A 17,481-nucleotide genomic window follows, 5' to 3' on the forward strand; every position below is an offset into this window, starting at 1 on the left:
AGCTAAATTGGCTTTAAAATAACCAGTCTGCCCTAGTGGGGATCTCTATGTAATTAAATATCCAGGGAGACTGAAACACTCCTTACTCTAGCTGTTCTAGAGGTCCCAACGCTCACCAGTGAGACCGTCTCAATTCAGTGTTCTCTGTGTGTAGTCAATGACTGCTACCTTCAGCAGGAAAACATCTCAGTGATTGTACTCTGGTACAAATGGAATTAATCCCTGGCACTATCTGGGAAAAGACTGAACTAGGAGGGTGCCTGTGATGAACTGTGTGGTTGTCCTGGTGCTCCCCTTGGGAGGCATTTTTGAGTCCGTAAGTCTGAATAGAAGCTTTGGGAATGTGTAACACTGACAGACCTTGGTTGTTGGTGGGTGGGATTGAACCTGGTACCTTTGGTGCTAAATGCATGAGCAAAAAGCCAAGGCCTGCTAGCTACGGCTGCAGAGCAGACTCATTAATTTCTCTAACTGGTCTTGGTGCCACTAGATGGGACAAGACACCACACCCAGAAGGTGTGGGTTACAAGTGCATCCCTGGGCTTGAGGAACTGTCTGTCTCTGGGCCTGCCTCGGATCAAGTTTAACGCAATCGCCTGCTCTCTTTGTAGAGAGGGTGTTACCACAGGGGCACAACCTGGTCTGACTTTTAGAGAAAACAGAACTGGAGCAGCTCTCCTGGTGTCCTTATACAACATTGATTTGAGTGTTTCCTGTTATAGCCCCTCAATATTCCTTTTTGGGTCTTGCAGGGACATCTCACTCCACCATGTCTGCTAACGAAAATGAAACACAGGTAGAGATCCAGGCACAGGAGCAACAGGTGAGTCCCTCCTGGGGAGGCAGGTGTGCCTGGCAGCTGGAGTCGCTGGTCTGGCTTGAATGTGCCTATTGCTGGAGATGGGGACTCCTAACCACAATACTAGCCGATGCTTCAAGTTCCAGTTCTCAGAATGCTGGAGTCACTGCCAAGAAGTGCCTCCTGAAGCCAGGATGAGCACTGGCACTGGTGACCCTGTGAATGCTGTCTGCACTAACACTGGCAAATCCCTTTTTCTAGTAGTGCCCAAGGGCTCCAAAAAGGAGGGGGGCATTGTACTGGGTGCTGGACAGAGACATGGCTCCTGATCAGGAAAGGCTGCACTTGGAAAGACAAAGTCGCTCTGTTCCCATTCTCGCTGACAGAATGAGATTGTGACACAGTTCTGTTTTGTTGGTGGGCATGCCAGGATGCAAGCAGCATTCCTGAGATCTTGCTAAACATAGGCAGGTATTCTAATGGAACCAGGCTTCTGGGTGGGTAACTAATATCTTAGGAAGGCCACTGAAACCTTGCTGACAGGGCTAGGAGGCTGCCTAGCTCTGAGGACAGTCTCCTACAGAATCAGTGGTTGCAGAAGGAAAGAGACAGGGGCACCTTGACAAGCCAGGAGCTCTTCCCCAGCTGACTCCCCTTTTCCCTCCCTCAGACTGCAATAGGCAGGGTGGCTGGCCTGCCCTTGGTCAGCTCTGCCTGTGACATGGCCTCTGCCAGCTATGCAGCCACCAAAGAGACCTACCCAGCTATCAAAGCTGTCTGTGAAGTGGCAGAGACTGGGGCGAGGGCCATCACCTCTGCTACCATCATCAGGGCACAGCCCATCCTGGACCATCTGGAGCCACAACGTGAGTTGAGGGAAGGGAGGCAGGAACACTCCAGTGTGCATGGCAGGGGAGGTGAGTCTGGCTGCAGGCTCAGCCTACAGGGCTCTAGGCCCACTACTGAACTCTACTTCCAACTGGCGGCAAACTGAATCCTCAGACTCCCGTCTCCTGTGCCACTGACCTCTGCTAGCTCCTAGAGTGATCTGGCCAAGGCACTGGCCTTGTCCGGAGCGGCTCGGATGCTGCAGCAGCTTCTGTTGGTGACTCTTGCTTAGGTACCAGTGCTGGGCTGGGCCAGCCTAGAGGGAGGCAGTGCCCAGGCACAATCCCTGGTGTGTGTGGCTGGCCCAGTGGCACACAGCCACATGCACTGAGTCTGGCACCTAATGCAATTGAGCAATACTTGCTAGAGGGCACTGGCTGCAGCTTCAGTGCTAAAGGGATCTGAGCCCATTGCAGGCACTGGAGACTCCTGAAACCCTCTAGGAGAAGCTGGGAGTGGCAGCTGGGATCTCCTGAATGCTAAACCTGGCTCTGACAGACTGGCTCCATAGCCTTGGGCAACTTACCCAACCCCTCTTCCTTGGCTTCCCCATCAGTAATCTGGGGACACTTGCTTAGGAACACCAGTCCCTCCATGTACACAGATAAGCAGCCCCACAAGATCAGTGCACATGAATGAATTAAGGGAACTAGTTCTGTGGTTGTGTTACAGTTGCAGCAGCCAATGAATATGCCTGTAGGGCTCTGGACAGACTGGAGGAGCAGCTGCCCATCCTGCAGCAGCCGATTGAGAAGGTAACCACACTAGTGTCCAGGCTGGTCCTGGCGCAGGCTGAGGCTGTGGGCCCTTCACTTCTGCTAGGTGTTCAGTGGCCTCTCTTCTGACCCCTTTTTCCCTAGGTGGCTTTGGATGCCCAAGACCTAGTGCGTGCCACAATGGTGGGTGCCAAGGATGCAGTCTGCAGCACGGCCACTGAGGCAAAGGATGCAGTGACCAGCATGGGGGGTGTGGCCAAGGGGGCTGTCCAGGAGAGCATGGAGGTGACCAAATCTGCAGTGACCAGCAGCATGAGCACAGTGATGGGCTCCAGCATGGGGCAGATGGCTGCAAGTGGCATTGACATGGCATTAGCAAAATCTGAGCAGTTGGTGGACCACTACCTCCCCATGACAGAGGAGGAGCTTGGTAAGAACCCCTTTGCTGAATACAAACCAATGTGAGCCTGATGTCTTGGGGCATGGCTTGGACTCCCAGCATTGACAGCTGAGCTGCCAAAGGAGCCACCTCTCCTCGAGGTTCCCTTGCAGCATAGTTTGGCTTCTAGGCTTCCCCTTGTTCCTTCATGTTGGGCCCTCTTCTAGCTGATGAAAGGAGGCTGGTCTAATGGCTTTGACACTGCTCCCTGTACAAGTACCAGCTTCTTGGCTGGTCAGTGCTGCAGGACATCCAAACCTGCCCTGAGAGAGATTCTGTAGGCCACAAGCTTTGGGAGGTCTGAATGCAGCTGCCTTGTATCCTGGCCCTGCCAACCAGTGGTGCAAGTAGATTTTACCAGTACCAGTACAGTAATTCATGGGAGGGACCCAAAGGTGGAGACATGTGACCCCACATACACAACCCCACTCCTAGACAGGAGATGCAGCTGTATGGAAGGGATGGTGGGGCAGCTGTGGGTGGTACAGCCACACTGAAGGAGCTGCTTCTGTTCTGCTCCTTTCACCACTGTGGTTCCCAGGAGAGCCCTGCAGTGTTCAGCAGATAGCAAGACATTTGGTAGTACAGCATACCAGCAATAAATGTCTTAATGGTACAGCGTACCTGACCATACTGGCTTACTTGCACTACTGCTGCCAGCTAACCCCTCTTCCCCCTTGCAGCTAAGCTTGCAACAACTCCAGTGGAAGGACTAGGAGAGGCTCTTGCAGAGCAGCAGAGTTACTACGTGCGTCTGGGTTCCCTTTCGAGCACGCTGCGCCAGCGAGCCTACCAGCACGCCCTGGGCAAGATGAGACAAGCCAGGCAGCGCACCCTGGAGGCCCTCTCCCAGCTCCAGCAAACCATTGACCTGGTAGAAACATGACCCTCTCCTCTTCCCTGTAGATGCTATGGGCCACGGTCTCTGCAGCCTCCTGTGCTCAGTGCCATTGGCACTGTTTGTTCCTAGGCCCCGCAGTGTCACTGCAGTAGTGCTGCCTGCCTGCTACCCACAGCTAACTGTGGGGGAGGTTTCCTGGCCAGCCGCGTCCTGCAGTTTCCAGCTAACTGCACTCTCCTCCTGCAGATCAATAATGCCAAGCAGGCTGTAGATCAGAAGCTTCACAATGGCCAGGACCGTCTGCACCAGATGTGGCTCCAGTGCTGCAGGGGGAAGTTTGAAGGACAGGAGGACCCAGACTCAGCAGAGGTATTCTCCTCCTTCTTTCCCTGACAGCCTTGCTCTAGCAAACTCCCCCATCTGTAAGGGTGACTTGCAGATACTCCAGTCTGTCTTGCTTTCTTCCTCCAGCAGGTTGAAGCTCAGGCTCTAGCCATGTCCCAGAGCCTCACCCAGCAACTGAAAACCACCTGCCTTACACTCCTGGGCAGCGTCCAAGGCCTTCCCCACACTATCCAGGACAAGGCCCAGCAGGTCTCCAGCAGTATAGAAGAGCTCCAGGCTTCCTTCTCCAGTGCCAGCTGTTTCCAGGATCTATCCAGCAGTGCCCTTGTTCACAGTCGGGAGAAGGTGGGCAAGGCCCAGGAGTCCCTGGATGAGCTGCTGGAATATGTGATGCAGAATGTTCCCCTGGACTGGATCGTGGGACCCTTCACTCCTGCTAGAGAGTCCACACCATATCCTGATGAGCTGGTGGAGGAAGGAAAGAAGGTGGAGGCCTGAAGGGTTCCATTCCCCCTGCTGCTGTTAGGAATCCAGCTGAATTGCCTGCATAGTTAGTGTGGGGTGTCCTTGCTGAGACTGTGGTTCTGCTTAGGCAGATGGTGGACTGATTTCAACTCTCCTTATTCAGGTTCTTTAATTCTGCAGGTCACTTCCCCGGAACTGTTTATTAGCAGTTACAGGGTGACATCACTAATCATGCAGGACTGCACCCCTTACAGGGCTAGTCTGCTTCTCTGAGGACATGGCTTGTGACCGACATACAGCTGTCTTTCTCTGTACATACAAAATGCTGCTGAGCTTGGTTTTTTCCTAGCTCTTTGTATTGCATAAAACTAGGGTTTAACTGCACAATAAACCTCAACTGCATTCAAATTGCGGTCTGCTTAATGTGATCCCTTCCCAGCTTGTGCGCTATATAAACATGTACAGTACAGGTGACCCATCTGCCTCCTTCAGACCCATCCACCCTCCTTTTCTCTGGCAGGGCTCCAGAATGGCTGAGCTTATTTCCTGGGTGAAGGCATCTCTTCAGGAGCCTCCTATTTGAGAAAAGTCTCAAAAGAAGCATGTGAAATGGAGGCAATAACCCATTGGAAATACTCATCTGGCTTCCAGTGGGTAGCAAGGCAACACTACAGCCTCTGGGATCAACTAAGAGGGCAAGACCCAGGGTGTTAGGGCACTATCACCTTGAGAGGAAATGGGGGTGGAGAACTGAGAACCTGCTATTGGTAACAAGCACAGTTAAAAGGGTAACATAAAGTGATGTGAGACTGCCAGGCCTTGCCTCTCAGGGCCAGCTTTAGGCCAATTCAACCAATTCCCCTGAATCAGGCCCTGCCCCTGAGAGGGCCCTATGCCCAAGTCCCAGTACAGTGTACGGGGAAGAGCTGGTGCGCTGTACTGGTGTGGCCTGCCTTCCCTAGGGGGCAATTTAAAGGGCCTGGGGAAGTGGTGGGGCTCTGGTGGCTATTTAAAGGGCTGGGGTGGTAGCAACAGGGGAGCCCCAGGCCCTTTAAATTGCCAGCAGGGCCCCAGGCAGCTGCTGCTGCTACCCTGGTGGGAGAGGGAGGAGGAGGGGGCACTCACCATACAGCGTGGGCTGTACCGCCCCATACCTTCACCCCTACCTCCAGCCAGCCCTGCAACAGCCTGTGTCTCCAGCCAGCGCCACCCTCTCTCCAGCCAACCCCTGCTGTACCCTCCTGCCTGAAGCCAGCCAGTCCCACACCTCCTTGCCCTGCCTCCAGCTAACCCCATGTCCACTGGTGCCCTGCAGTAACCCTGCACACCTGCTTCAAAGAGGGAGGGAAGGGAGCAGCTTGGACCCACACATGTGCACACCCTAGGGTGACCCAACAGCAAGTGTGAAAAATTGGGATGGGGGTGGGGGGTAGTAAGATCATATAATTAAAAGACAAAAAAATTGGGACTGTCCCTATAAAATTAGGACTTTTGGTCACCCTAGCACACCCCAAGGGAGTGATGGGGACCCACACATGTGAAACAGAGCTCATTTCTAGATCAGGCCCATTCTTTTTTTTTTTTTTTTTTAAAAAAAAGAACTTTAGGTAGGGTTAACATACATCTGTATTTTCCCAGACATGTCAGGCTTTTTGGTTCTTAAATTGCCATCCGGCAGGAAAAATATGGATGTATGGTAACCCTATTTCTACAAAAAATACAGACTGTGGCACATCCCTAAAATCAGAACTTTGTATAGGGAACAGGTTGCCAAGAAATGAAAGTCTTTTTTTTAAGTCATCCCTGCCAGGGCCCTGCTGAAAATGTTCGAATTGGGCGCCGCACTTCCTAAAGCTGGCCCTGTTGCTTCTAGTCCAGTGCAATGAGACTAAGCAGAGCAGCTACTTCAACCTAGATCAGAAGCATCACAATGGCCAGGACCATCTCATGACAGCTGAACAGGTTGCAAGTGTCTAGGAAAAGAGTTGGTGATTTGACCATTCCAGGCAACTGGTATTTAACAAAACACACACAGGGAGACTAGCTGCAAGAAATAGAGCAGCAGATAGTCTTGCTGAAGCATGGACGTCAGCCCTCCTGCATCCTTCCTCCCTGCCATTAGCCAAGAACCTGTCTAACATTTCCTAGTGCAAACCTAGCCAGGCCAATAACAGTACAGGTACATGGCTCATGGTTGTGGGAGATGCTTAATAGGACCAGGACTGGGCTTTTAATGCATTTTACTGAGAGCTTGTGTCTACACTTGAAGTCACTTGCATAGTATTATCTAAGCAGCTCCATCACTGTTGCTTATCTTAACAAGGGCTTGAGCTATTAAAAAGCTTCAGGCAAGGACATGTGTCTTGGCTTCAGCGCTGCAGCAGCACCATGACCAGGAATGGCTTAAAGATGCCACTGCTCTCAAAGATGGAGAATAGTAACCAAAGTGGTGATGTAAGCAGCTTACATGGCTGGTTACTCCTGACCTCATTGGACAAGGCCTCTCTTGTACGCCAATGGACTGGGGATGTCAAGCTCCCTAACTGACAGGGAGCTATCACTGATGCTAATCTGCCTGTGTAACTGGAGGTGTGTTATAAACCCTACTGTGCTCTGGATTAACAGAGGTCCCTCCAACACACTCATGGGGAAGACTGAGAGTAAAAGCACTAGCTAGGTGGAGCCCTTCTTGTGTGAGTAAAGGTCCTAGCCAGCTCCTTTTAGGGATATAGAAGCATAACTAACTACAGATTTTTAGTAGTTCTGGTCAGATAATCTGACGTCTGTGTTCAAGCCCTTTGCTATTTAGTCCAAGTCTAATAAAATGTGTGAGATCAATGAGTGAATTTCACATCAGCAGATCTTAGCTTCAAAGTTGGATAGAAACAGCTGCTGGATTTTCTTTACAGCATGGCAAACATTGTAGCCTGCATTTCCCCAGCACAGTCCCTACAGCTAATCTTTACATAGAGAAGGAGTGTTTCTAACACATCCCCAAGCCAGGGTCAGACCTAAGATACCCCATAGAAACTGCTGCTGAACCAGGCTTAAGTTACAGAAAGCGAACTGACCAACCCCTGATGCAGTGTTTATGGCACATGGAACAATGAGTTAGTTCAACAGGCCCCAGCATGATACACCAACTGGCTCGAGTGTTTAATCCAATGGCCTGTTAGAGGATCCAAGGTATGAGCAGAGAGATCACACCAGCTCCATCCCAATGATCTGAATATTAGAAGGAGGAATGGAAAAAGGAAAGAGATGCTTCCTGCCCCCAGCTCTCTCTCTCTCCTGAGCGGTACCTCCTGGATAATTAGCAACTGTAGCTGCAGATACCACATAGAAAGACTTGCACTGTGCTCTGAACACATTTGGGCTTGTTCTGCTGCCTGCATGTACATGTGGTGGGGGGCTATGGAGGGAAAGGTGGTTTCTATGACCTGAATATGCAATGGTCTGTGTGTGCTGGGGATCCTTGCACCTGTGCAGAGCCCTTGGGAACTCAGCTACTCTTCCCAACTGCTTGTGAAGTTAATGGGGGTCTGAGTAAATGCAGGGCTCACTGTAGGATCAGGGCCTAACACTGCCCCACTCTGGCACTTGCAGCCACTGAAGCTGAGGATCGTGTTTTTGGATGGAAGCCCACTCACATCCCTCTGTGGGACAGAACCATGGATATGAAAACCTAGGCTTGCTTTAAAGGAGTGATGTGAGCACCAGCCTCTGCCCCAGGCCTCTGTCACTCTCCCCAGCTGCTCCAGCCACTTGCACTCCCTGCTTTGACCTTACTGCATGTGTGAAGGGAAATGGAGAGGTTATGGAAAGAAGCTATCCATGGTGTGATCTGCTGTCGCTCCAGCTAGGAAGGGCTGTGGCACTGGAGTAACTAGGGCAGGAACGATCATGGGGAGAGGGCAGAGCCGAGCATAGTGGCTTTGACTGACCCACCCCACCCCCAAGCTTTTCCCTGAGTTTGTCTCCACACTTAGTCCTGCCCTGTGGCTGTCATCCCCAGCATCTCCCCAAAGGCTCCTCTGGTACCCCCTGAGCCTGTGGGTTCCACGTATTGAACTGACACTTATATTAGACTGAGTGCAGTTAGTGGAGATGGGAAATGCTATCAACAGCAAAGGTAAAAGGCACCCAGGAGAGTCTGCTGAGGAAATGCCTGTTGCTGGGACAGTGCTCCTGACGGCATCAACTCATATACGAGCCAGACACCAAACCATGGCAGAGAGATTGTCAAACATTGAACAGGGCTCCCAGAAGACAGCAAGACTCAGGTAATGATACTGGATGGAGTTCTTAGTTCGATTCACTACATATGAATAGTACTGGGGTAAGGGCCAAAGGCCTCCCCCCGGAATGGAGCCCCATCTGCTGAACGCTACACAAAGAGGTCGTCTGCCGGGAGAAATTCCACCCAGCATGAGCCAGCCCTGGGACAGAGAACGCACCCAGCCTCTGCCAAAGTGGATGGGGAAGCAAACAGCTGTAGCAACCACCCTGCTGCCCACTGACCTGAACGCCTGGATTGAAACATGCCAATGAGCTGGTGTGGAATTCCCTGGCTGATGGGCACTTCCAAAATGAGGGCTATATTTATTTGCAGCTTGGTGGGCCTGATGCAGGCATATCACCTAGTCCATGCTGGGGGGATGCTTAAGATTTTAGCCCCCATCCTGCTCCAGGAGCAGCCTGAGTCCTCTCTCGGCTGAGTGCACAGGCATATTACGCTGCTCGGTGGGCACCTGGAGCTGGAGGGTTGCCTGAGGAGAAGCATCCACATGCAATGTGTGAGGAGGTCCCTTGTGATATACACATACCGTCCCAGGGGAAAACCCTGCAGTCCCGATCCTACACTAGCTCTGAGCTGCTGTGAGTGGAGTTGCCCTGAAGCCCACCCTCAGCTCCTTTCCTGAGGTCAGCAGAGCTGCACAACAGCAGGGCCGGCCCATGGGCAGTCAGGTGCTGGATGTGGCCTACCCTAGGAAATGTCCCCTCAGCACTCCACAGGCATCCCACCACCTTCTACATGAACCAAGGAGAACTCAGAGCCCTGGAAACAGCTTCCACGGTCTCGTATAGCATCACAGTGGTCAACGCTCCTATCTGGAACAGCTGGGACTCTATATAGGCAAACAACTCTCCTAACGCTGCTATTTTCCAGGCTCCACCCCTATTCCAGACCTCAGCGGTCAGGGTAGAGAGTGCACCTTCCTGATTGCTTTGCTGAGCTGTCTGTCAAGTGGCCCCTGCCCTCTGCTGACATCATCACTGGGCTATAAAAGCTGTGCAGGGGCTGGTTTGTGTACTGTTGAGGGAGCTTCAGAGTGCAGGCTTGGTGAGAGGTGGGCTGAGAGTTAGAGTTACACTGTGGCTTTGGGGTTCTAGGGTCTGAAATGTTGAGTTCTGGGGGGGGGATTGTTTTGTTTGAGCTTGTCTGTTGTTGAAATGGATCTTAAAGCTGTGCTTGCCCTGCCGTGTTTGGCTTTCAGTTGGGAGAGCTGAAGAGTTTGAACCTCTTTCAGTTCTCTCCATCCATCAGGGGCACTGGGCTTGGCAAAGAGGCTCCAGCCTGGGGTGTGTCTATGGTCAGGGTGTGGTAGACATCTCCTCTCGCACCCCCATGTCCAAGGAGGTGGTGCCCAGAAGTGGTTGGTCTGCTTGTGGAAAAGGAGAGGGGGCCAGACACTAGAAACATGCAGGGCTGCTCTGTTCTTCCCCCCCTCAGCCTAGCCTGTGTTGCTTCAGGGGCACTGCTAGACCCTTCCTACTGATCTGCTAGGGTTGATGTGTTGAGTAGGTGGGAGAGAAGGAGAAGCTGACTCCTCCCTTAGTGCAGTTACTGCCCTGATCCTGCAGCCTGGCTGCAGCTCCCTGCCGTGGCTCTGACTCCTGTTGGCAGGAGGAATTTCCCCTGCCTCTGCCTGACCCTGTGTCCTACTCACTGAAGTCTCCAGGGCCTGGGACAGGTTTCCTTGGTCCCAGCCATCCGTGTAGCTAGGACAAGTCAGAAGAGAGAGTTGCAAAGGGCAATGGCTCTCCTGCAGTACCTGGTCTTGCAGTGTGGCTTCCCTCCGTGGGGAAGCACATGGGTGCCCTACTGTGGTAGGCACTGACTGGCCAAGGGACTGCAGCAGCTGTTAGAAATGAGTGTGAGGCTGCAACCTGAGGCCTGCTGATCCCTTAACAATCCCTCCTGGTTCTTGCAGTGAATACTCCCTTCTGCATGTCTGGTAACAGGAGTGAAATCCAGGCTGCCTGCCCTGAGCCCCAGGGACAGGAGCATCAGGTAGGTCCATGCTGGGGAGCTGGCATCTCCCTGGCCTTCTGACAGAACTTCATTCTGGCAGAAAATGTTGATTTTGCTGGAGTGAAATGTTGTAGCAAATCTACTGCAGAGTCAACAAAAAACTTTTGATAAAATCCAGTCTCTGAAGGGGAGCCCCACAGAGTCCTGGGCAGCCTGTCTGGAGCAGGGGGTCTCAGGTTTTCGAGGCTCCCACTCCACAGAGCAGCTAAGTGAAATCAATGTTCTTGTCACTCTTGCAGTTGCTATAACTGAAAAGGTCAATTTTCCAAATCTTGTTTCAAAACATCGTGGTGTTTCTGATTTTTAACTGTTTGGTGCTCTCTGGTTTGTAGAGAAGTTTATTTGTTTGGAAGAAAAGCCAAGTGGCTCTGGCAAGTGCTAACTAGAACAGTTCTAGAGGGATACCAAACTGGGAGGGATTGCAACTGCTTTGGAGGACAGGGTCAAAATGATCTGGACAAATTGGAGAAATGGTCTGAGGTAAACAGGATGAAGTTCAATAAAGACAAAAGCAAAGTGCTCCACTTAGGAAGGAACAATCAGTTTCACACATACAGAATGGGAAGAGACTGTCTAGGAAGGAGTATGGCAGAAAGAGATCTAGGGGTAATAGTGGACCACAAGCTTAATATGAGTCAACAGTGTGATACTGTTGCAAAAAAAGCAAGCATGATTCTGGGATGCATTAAAAGGTGTGTTGTAAACAAGACACAAGAAGTCATTCTTCTGCTTTACTCTGCACTGGTCAGGCCTCAGCTGGAGTATTGTGTCCAGTTCTGGGCACTGCATTTCAAGCAAGATGTGGAGAAATTGGAGAGGGTCCAGAGAAGAGCAACAAGAATTATTAAAGGTCTTGAGAACATGACCTATGAAGGAAGGCTGAAGGAATTGGGTTTGTTTAGTTTGGAAAAGAGAAGACTGAGAGGGGACATGATAGCAGTTTTCAGGTATCTAAAAGGGTGTCCTCAGGAGGAGGGAGAAAACTTGTTCACCTTAGCCTCCAATGATAGAACAAGAAGCAATGGGCTTAAACTGCAGCAAGGGAGATTTAGGTTGGACATCAGGAAAAAGTTCCTAACTGTCAGGGTAGTTAAACACTGGAATAGATTGCCTAGGGAAGTTGTAGAATCTCCATCTCTGGAGATATTTAAGAGTAGGTTAGATAAATGTCTATTAGGGATGGTCTAGACAATATTTGGTCCTGCCATGAGAGCAGGGGACTGGACTCGATGACCTCTCGAGTGCCCTTCCAGTCCTGGAGTCTGAGTCTAGAGCAGCCCAGCCCTACTCACTGCTGCACTGGTTGCAGCTGATAACCCTAGAGCACAGTGGGATTCAGGCAGGACTCTTTCCGTCAACTAATTCTTGTGAAAGGAAGCCCAGGACTAGCTGTATTAATCCTGGTGGCAGCAGCAACGATGGGGTTAGTGCTTAGCTGTGGGATCCCAGCCAGGGTATAATAAATATAGCCCCCTATGCTGCTGGAAGCAGAGCTCTGCTATGCTGTACATGTGCAGAAGAAAGCAAGGAACATTCTGGGGATGTCACTAGCTGCTATTGCTGAGGCTGTGGGGGTGGGGGGCCAGAAATCCCCTGGGATGGGGGAGCCCTGTGGCTAGCTGGGTGCAGAGTTCACTTGGTCCAGATGGTGGATGTTCCCTAGCTGACTCCTTTCCCTCCCTCAGACTGCAGTGGGCAGGGTGGCTGGCCTGCCCTTGATCAGATCTTCCTGTGAGATGGCCTCTGCCAGCTATGCGGCCACCAAAGAGACCCACCCAGCCGTGAAAGCTGTCTTTGAGGTGGCAGAGACTGGGGTGAGAGCCATCACCTCTGCTGCCGTCACAGGGGCACAGCCCATCCTGGACCAGCTGGACTCGCAGAGTGAGTAAGGGACGGGAGGCAGGAAACTCCTGTATGAACAGCCTGGGGTGGGTACTGGGCTTGGCAAAGAGGCTCCAGCCTGGGGCGTGTCTACCTGACATATCCTGCCTCAGTTCAAATGAGCGTTTGTAGACAGTACCTCTCTCCTGGTGTGCTGTCTCCCTGCAGCTGGACACAGGTCCTAGGACAAGACACTGGGCAGGCAGGTAACACTCCATGGGGACTAGTGCTGCTCTGCAGGGATTGCTGTGGGGCAGGGCATGGTTTCCCCCTGTCCATGGGCTGAGAAGCCAGCTGAGAGTGAGCAGCATCCAGCCCTGATCTATCCATGGCCATAAAGCCAATGGGGCACTAACCAGTCCACAAAATACTGGAGTGATGCTTGCAGGAGCCCATGGGAATCCCTGACAAGAGCTAGAGTGCAACAGAACATTAATCTCCAAGAGGTTCTGGTTGCTTAAGGGAGCTGTCTTGTTCTCCTGAGGGATCTTGGGGCTAGTGCTCTGAAACCAGAACTGGCAGCCAGGACCTGAGTTCTAATCCTGACTCTCATGTGACTTTGTTGGCCAAGTTGCATAACCTCTTCCTGAGCCCCACATGACACATAGGGAGGCTATTTACAACAAAGGGACATTGGGGTAAGGGGTCCCCCTGCCCAAATGCTTGCTGTGATTGAGCACATAGGAAGGAGTTGAGGCAAACAACTCTGATCCTCTTCTAGTTGCAGCAGCAAATGAATATGCCTGTAAGGGACTAGACACCCTGGAGGGGAAGCTGCCAGTGCTGCAGCAGACTGTGCAGAAGGTAAGAACCCTTCATCTTGGTTACAAAACACACATTATGGTTTGTGGGCAGACCACAATTACTGCCATGTCTACTCATTGATGCTCCTAAGTAGCAACCAACACTTTTCTTGCAGGGGCAGCTCTAGACATTTTGCTGCCCCAAGCATGGCAGGCAGGCTGCCTTCGAGGCGTGCCTGCAGAGGTCTGCTGGTCCCATGGCTTTGGCGGACCTCCTGCAGGCACGCTTGCAGGTAGTCAGCTGACTCCATGGGACCAGTGGAGCCTCTGCAGGGAAGCTGCCAAAGGCAGCCTGCCTGCCGCTCTTGTGGCAACGGGGCAGCAAGTCACTGGGGGCGGTCTGCCAAAGCACGTGCTTAGCGTGCTGGTGCCTGGAGCCACCCCGCTTTCTTGAAATCCAGGTTCTGTCTGGAGCTTCCTACAGCTGTAGCACTTCCACAAGGAGGACACAGTCAGCTCAATGCGGGGGGGGGGGGGGGGTGAATGCTGGTTAGTATGCTAGAAAGCTTCCACATATGAGCATTAACCACTTGGAGGGAGAGATCCTGCCCCACTTCCAGGCTTCTCTTGCTATGCTTTTCTCTTCTCCTTCCCCCTCCCCTGCCCCCAAAAGCCATCTCTAAGCTCTAATGTAAGAGTGCCACAACCTCTCCTTTGACACCTGCCTCTAGGTGGCGTCAGATGCCCAAGACCTTGTGCATGCTGCAGTGGCAGAGGCCAGGGATGCAGTCTGCAGCATGGCTGGTGAGGCAAAAGACGCAGTGACCAGCATGGTGGGTGTGGCCAAAGGGGCTGTCCAGGAGAGCATGGAGATGACCAAATCTGCAGTGACCAGCAGCATGAGCACAGTGCTAGGGAAATCTGAGCAACTGATTGACCACTACCTCCCCATGACAGCGGAGGAGCTTGGTAAGAATACTGGTGCTGGATCTCTAGGGCCCAATAGCAGAATGGGGCTTTGTTAACCTCTGTATCCTACTCCTCTGCTCCCTCATGCTCTGTGGGGTAACAAGGGCCATGCAACCCACCCTGATCACATGGGCCTGCTGTCTCTTGCAACTTGAGACTCTGACTTATTTTCTGCCCATTAAGTGGCAGCTGGTGGACATCCTGCAGCAAATATTGGCAGCTGGAAACAATTGACTAGAGATCCTTTCTTTACAGAAAATATGGTATTGGTGGGTGGAAGCAAATCCCCAGTCTCATCCAGGAGGCAGGGCTTGGAATGAATCCTGGTGTCCCTGTCTCTACCTGCTCCCTCATTGTTGTGATCCTCACCTTGTGTGTTTGATATATCTGTGCCTGTAGCTAGGCTTCCATAGCCTGGAAGAAGATACCACATGCTGGGGTCTGACTCTGCAGTTCATCTCATCACAACTGACCATTTCTCCCTTGCTGTATTCCAGCTGAGCTGGCAACCCCTATGGAGGGGTCTGGAAAGCAGAAGAGTTACTTTGTGCGTCTGGGTTCCCTTTCTACCAAACTCCGCCAGCGAGCCTACCAGCACGCCCTGGGCAAGATGAGACAAGCCAGGCAGCATGCCCTGCAAGCCCTCTCCCAGCTCCAGCAAACCATCGACCTGGTAGGGCCTTTATTCTTATTGTGCTTTCCCCTGTAGCTGCTCTAATCACTGAAGCTCAGACTGGTGCTTGCCAAGCTCTGCATGTCCCTGAATGATCATATGAGCAGGTGTGTGTGGGTCGTGTAGTGTCCGCACACAACTACAGTCCAAAGCCCAGCTGGGTGCCATGTAGTGCTGGGTGCATGATACAGGACACCCACTCCCATGGATGCAGGTGACACTGGTCTTTGGTGGCTGCAGAAGTCAACAGCTCCCTTCCAGGTGGAGGGTCTCTAGCCTAGTGGTATCACAGGTGTGGCACTGTCTGCTTCACTCAGCCTCTGCTGCTCCCCTGTACACAAGACACTGGGAACAATACTGGGAGTCACTCTTGTTCTCTGCTGTCCTGCATAGTGACTGAACCATGTGTCCTCCTAGATGGAACATGCCAAGCAGGCCGTGAGTCAGAAGGTTCATGATGGGCAGGAGAAGCTGCAGCAGATGTGGCTGGAGTGGCACAAGGGCCAGCTGGGTGACAGTGAGGATGACAGCTCACCACAGCCAGAGGTATCTGATGGGTTGTACCCCTGGGGTTCAATCTAGGAGCTGTTGGAACCACCGAGCCCCCTAAATACTCATCTGGGTTGGCCTTTCTCATGTTGCTCTGCTGATAACAATCCTTGGAGAGGCTGGCTGTGAATCACCCACCACAACAGCAGGTGGCTTCACACACCCAACTGAGTTATCTGAGAGCTTTACCAAAGCCATTCATGCAATTTCCCAGCTCCCCTGCCATGCACCACTACCAGAGCAAAAACCTAGAATTATACTACCTTGTGCTGCACAGGGATTGTACAAATATTCTCATTAATATAGTTTGCTTCCCCCCTTGATGTGGGGAAGATATGCAACAGCCTCTGAGCAGAGGCAGGATTCCCAAACACTTCACTTTAAGACAAACTTGTTTTATCTTAACAGTGTAACTACAGAAAGATAGACTTTAAGCAATTAAGTGATAACTAAGCCTAAGTAATGTGCTTGCTAGCATTTATATGCTAATATACTTGATATGGTTTGAATTCGCAGTTTCTCACCCTGGTTGACATGAGCAGTCCACCAAGTTTCTATACCTAGGCTAGAAATCCCTTTAGCCTGGGACCAGCACTTCGCCTACCCTGCCTCTCAGGGATTTCCAAAAGCCCTCTTGTGTGGGGAGCAAGGCCAAGAGACATCTCTCCACATGGCGGGAACCCTTTGTTCCCAGCGCAGTTTGAGGAGGGGGGGGGGGAATAGATACCAAAATGGAGTTCAGTGTCATGTGGTCTAGTCACGTGCCCTTGCATGCCTTGCTAAGTAATGGCTGCTATTACTCAGCAGGCTGGCTGAAACCTTCACAGGAAGGCTAAGCTCTTCCATAGGCCACTGTCTTGGTGGATGGGCCATCAGCACTGTATAGCTGCTTCATTATTGTGCCTCAAAGGCTGCTTGTGGGTGTCTTCAATTACATAGCAAAACTTTGTAACTTCACATACACTGATAGCATATACAATCTGAGATATTAATGTTTAACAGATGAAGACTTTCAGAATGATACCTTACAAGGCATACTCTGTACAAAATGCCACAATCATATTACTATGGTGAATGTGGGGTGCAGAGTGTCAGTGTCACTGTCCTCTTGTTAAAATGCAGTGTGAGGAGTGAGCGTCACACACACCTGGTCACACTCCCTCCTATCTCTCCACAGGAGATGGGGTCCCAGGCTCTAGCCACTTCCCATAACCTCATCCTGCAGGTGCAGACTGCCTGCCATAGCCTCCTGCCCAACATCCAGGGTCTCCCTGCCTCTCTCCAGGAGAAGGTTCAGCAAGCCTATGAGAACATGGGAGAGCTCCAGATTTCCTTCTCCAATGTCCAGTCCTTCCAGGAGCTCTCTGAGGGTATCCTGACCCAGACCCGGGAGAAGGTGATCAAAGCCCAGGAATCCCTGGATGAGCTGCTGGAATATGTGGTGCAGAACGCTCCCCTCACATGGATCGTGGGACCCTTTGTTCCTGCTGGAGACTCTGCAGAGCCGGTGGGGGAACCAGCAGAGGAGAAGGTCACAGCCTGAAGGTTTCGTATCCATGTGTCTTCTGCCACCATGCTGCAGATGTTTGTAGTGAAGAGCATATTGCACTCTTCAGTTATTGCAGCAACTCTCTCACAGAATGCAGGCAAATCTCATCACCTTGAGCCTAGTTGCACTGGGTCTGTTATTCTAATCCTTGGTTTCCTCACCTCCCCACTAGTTAGTGACTGACAGGATACCTTCTCATGAGTACCCAACTGTCTAGAACATCCACCTATTAAATGGGCCTTAGCTGGAAGCCCTGAAAGGCATGTGTGTCATGGTGACTTGGTTTCTGACAGCTGTTGATGGGTTTG

At 51.7% G+C, this 17,481-nt stretch overlaps 2 protein-coding genes across 2 annotated transcripts in view; both read left to right on the plus strand.

Moving 5' to 3' along the window:
- LOC127046257 (stimulated by retinoic acid gene 6 protein-like) overlaps positions 1-4,533 on the plus strand; it is a 104,180-nt gene extending 99,647 nt beyond the window's left edge. Inside the window, exons 18-24 of the mRNA XM_050943058.1 lie at positions 753-823; positions 1,470-1,665; positions 2,360-2,442; positions 2,548-2,833; positions 3,526-3,716; positions 3,930-4,052; positions 4,155-4,533. Of these exons, the coding sequence (XP_050799015.1) occupies positions 753-823; positions 1,470-1,665; positions 2,360-2,442; positions 2,548-2,833; positions 3,526-3,716; positions 3,930-4,052; positions 4,155-4,526 (1,322 nt within the window). The 3' untranslated portion in view covers positions 4,527-4,533. The remainder of the gene's footprint in view (positions 1-752; positions 824-1,469; positions 1,666-2,359; positions 2,443-2,547; positions 2,834-3,525; positions 3,717-3,929; positions 4,053-4,154) is intronic.
- Positions 4,534-8,600: 4,067 nt separating this feature from the next.
- LOC127047340 (perilipin-3-like) lies at positions 8,601-17,167 on the plus strand. The gene is made up of 8 exons (XM_050945460.1): positions 8,601-8,625; positions 10,709-10,788; positions 12,495-12,690; positions 13,412-13,494; positions 14,165-14,402; positions 14,900-15,075; positions 15,493-15,621; positions 16,802-17,167. Exons 1-8 carry the CDS (start codon positions 8,601-8,603, stop codon positions 17,165-17,167), a joined length of 1,293 nt encoding a protein of 430 aa, XP_050801417.1.
- Positions 17,168-17,481: the final 314 nt, after the last annotated feature.

Source organism: Gopherus flavomarginatus, chromosome 3 (assembly GCF_025201925.1).
Source record: "Gopherus flavomarginatus isolate rGopFla2 chromosome 3, rGopFla2.mat.asm, whole genome shotgun sequence".
Classification (NCBI taxonomy): domain Eukaryota; kingdom Metazoa; phylum Chordata; order Testudines; family Testudinidae; genus Gopherus; species Gopherus flavomarginatus.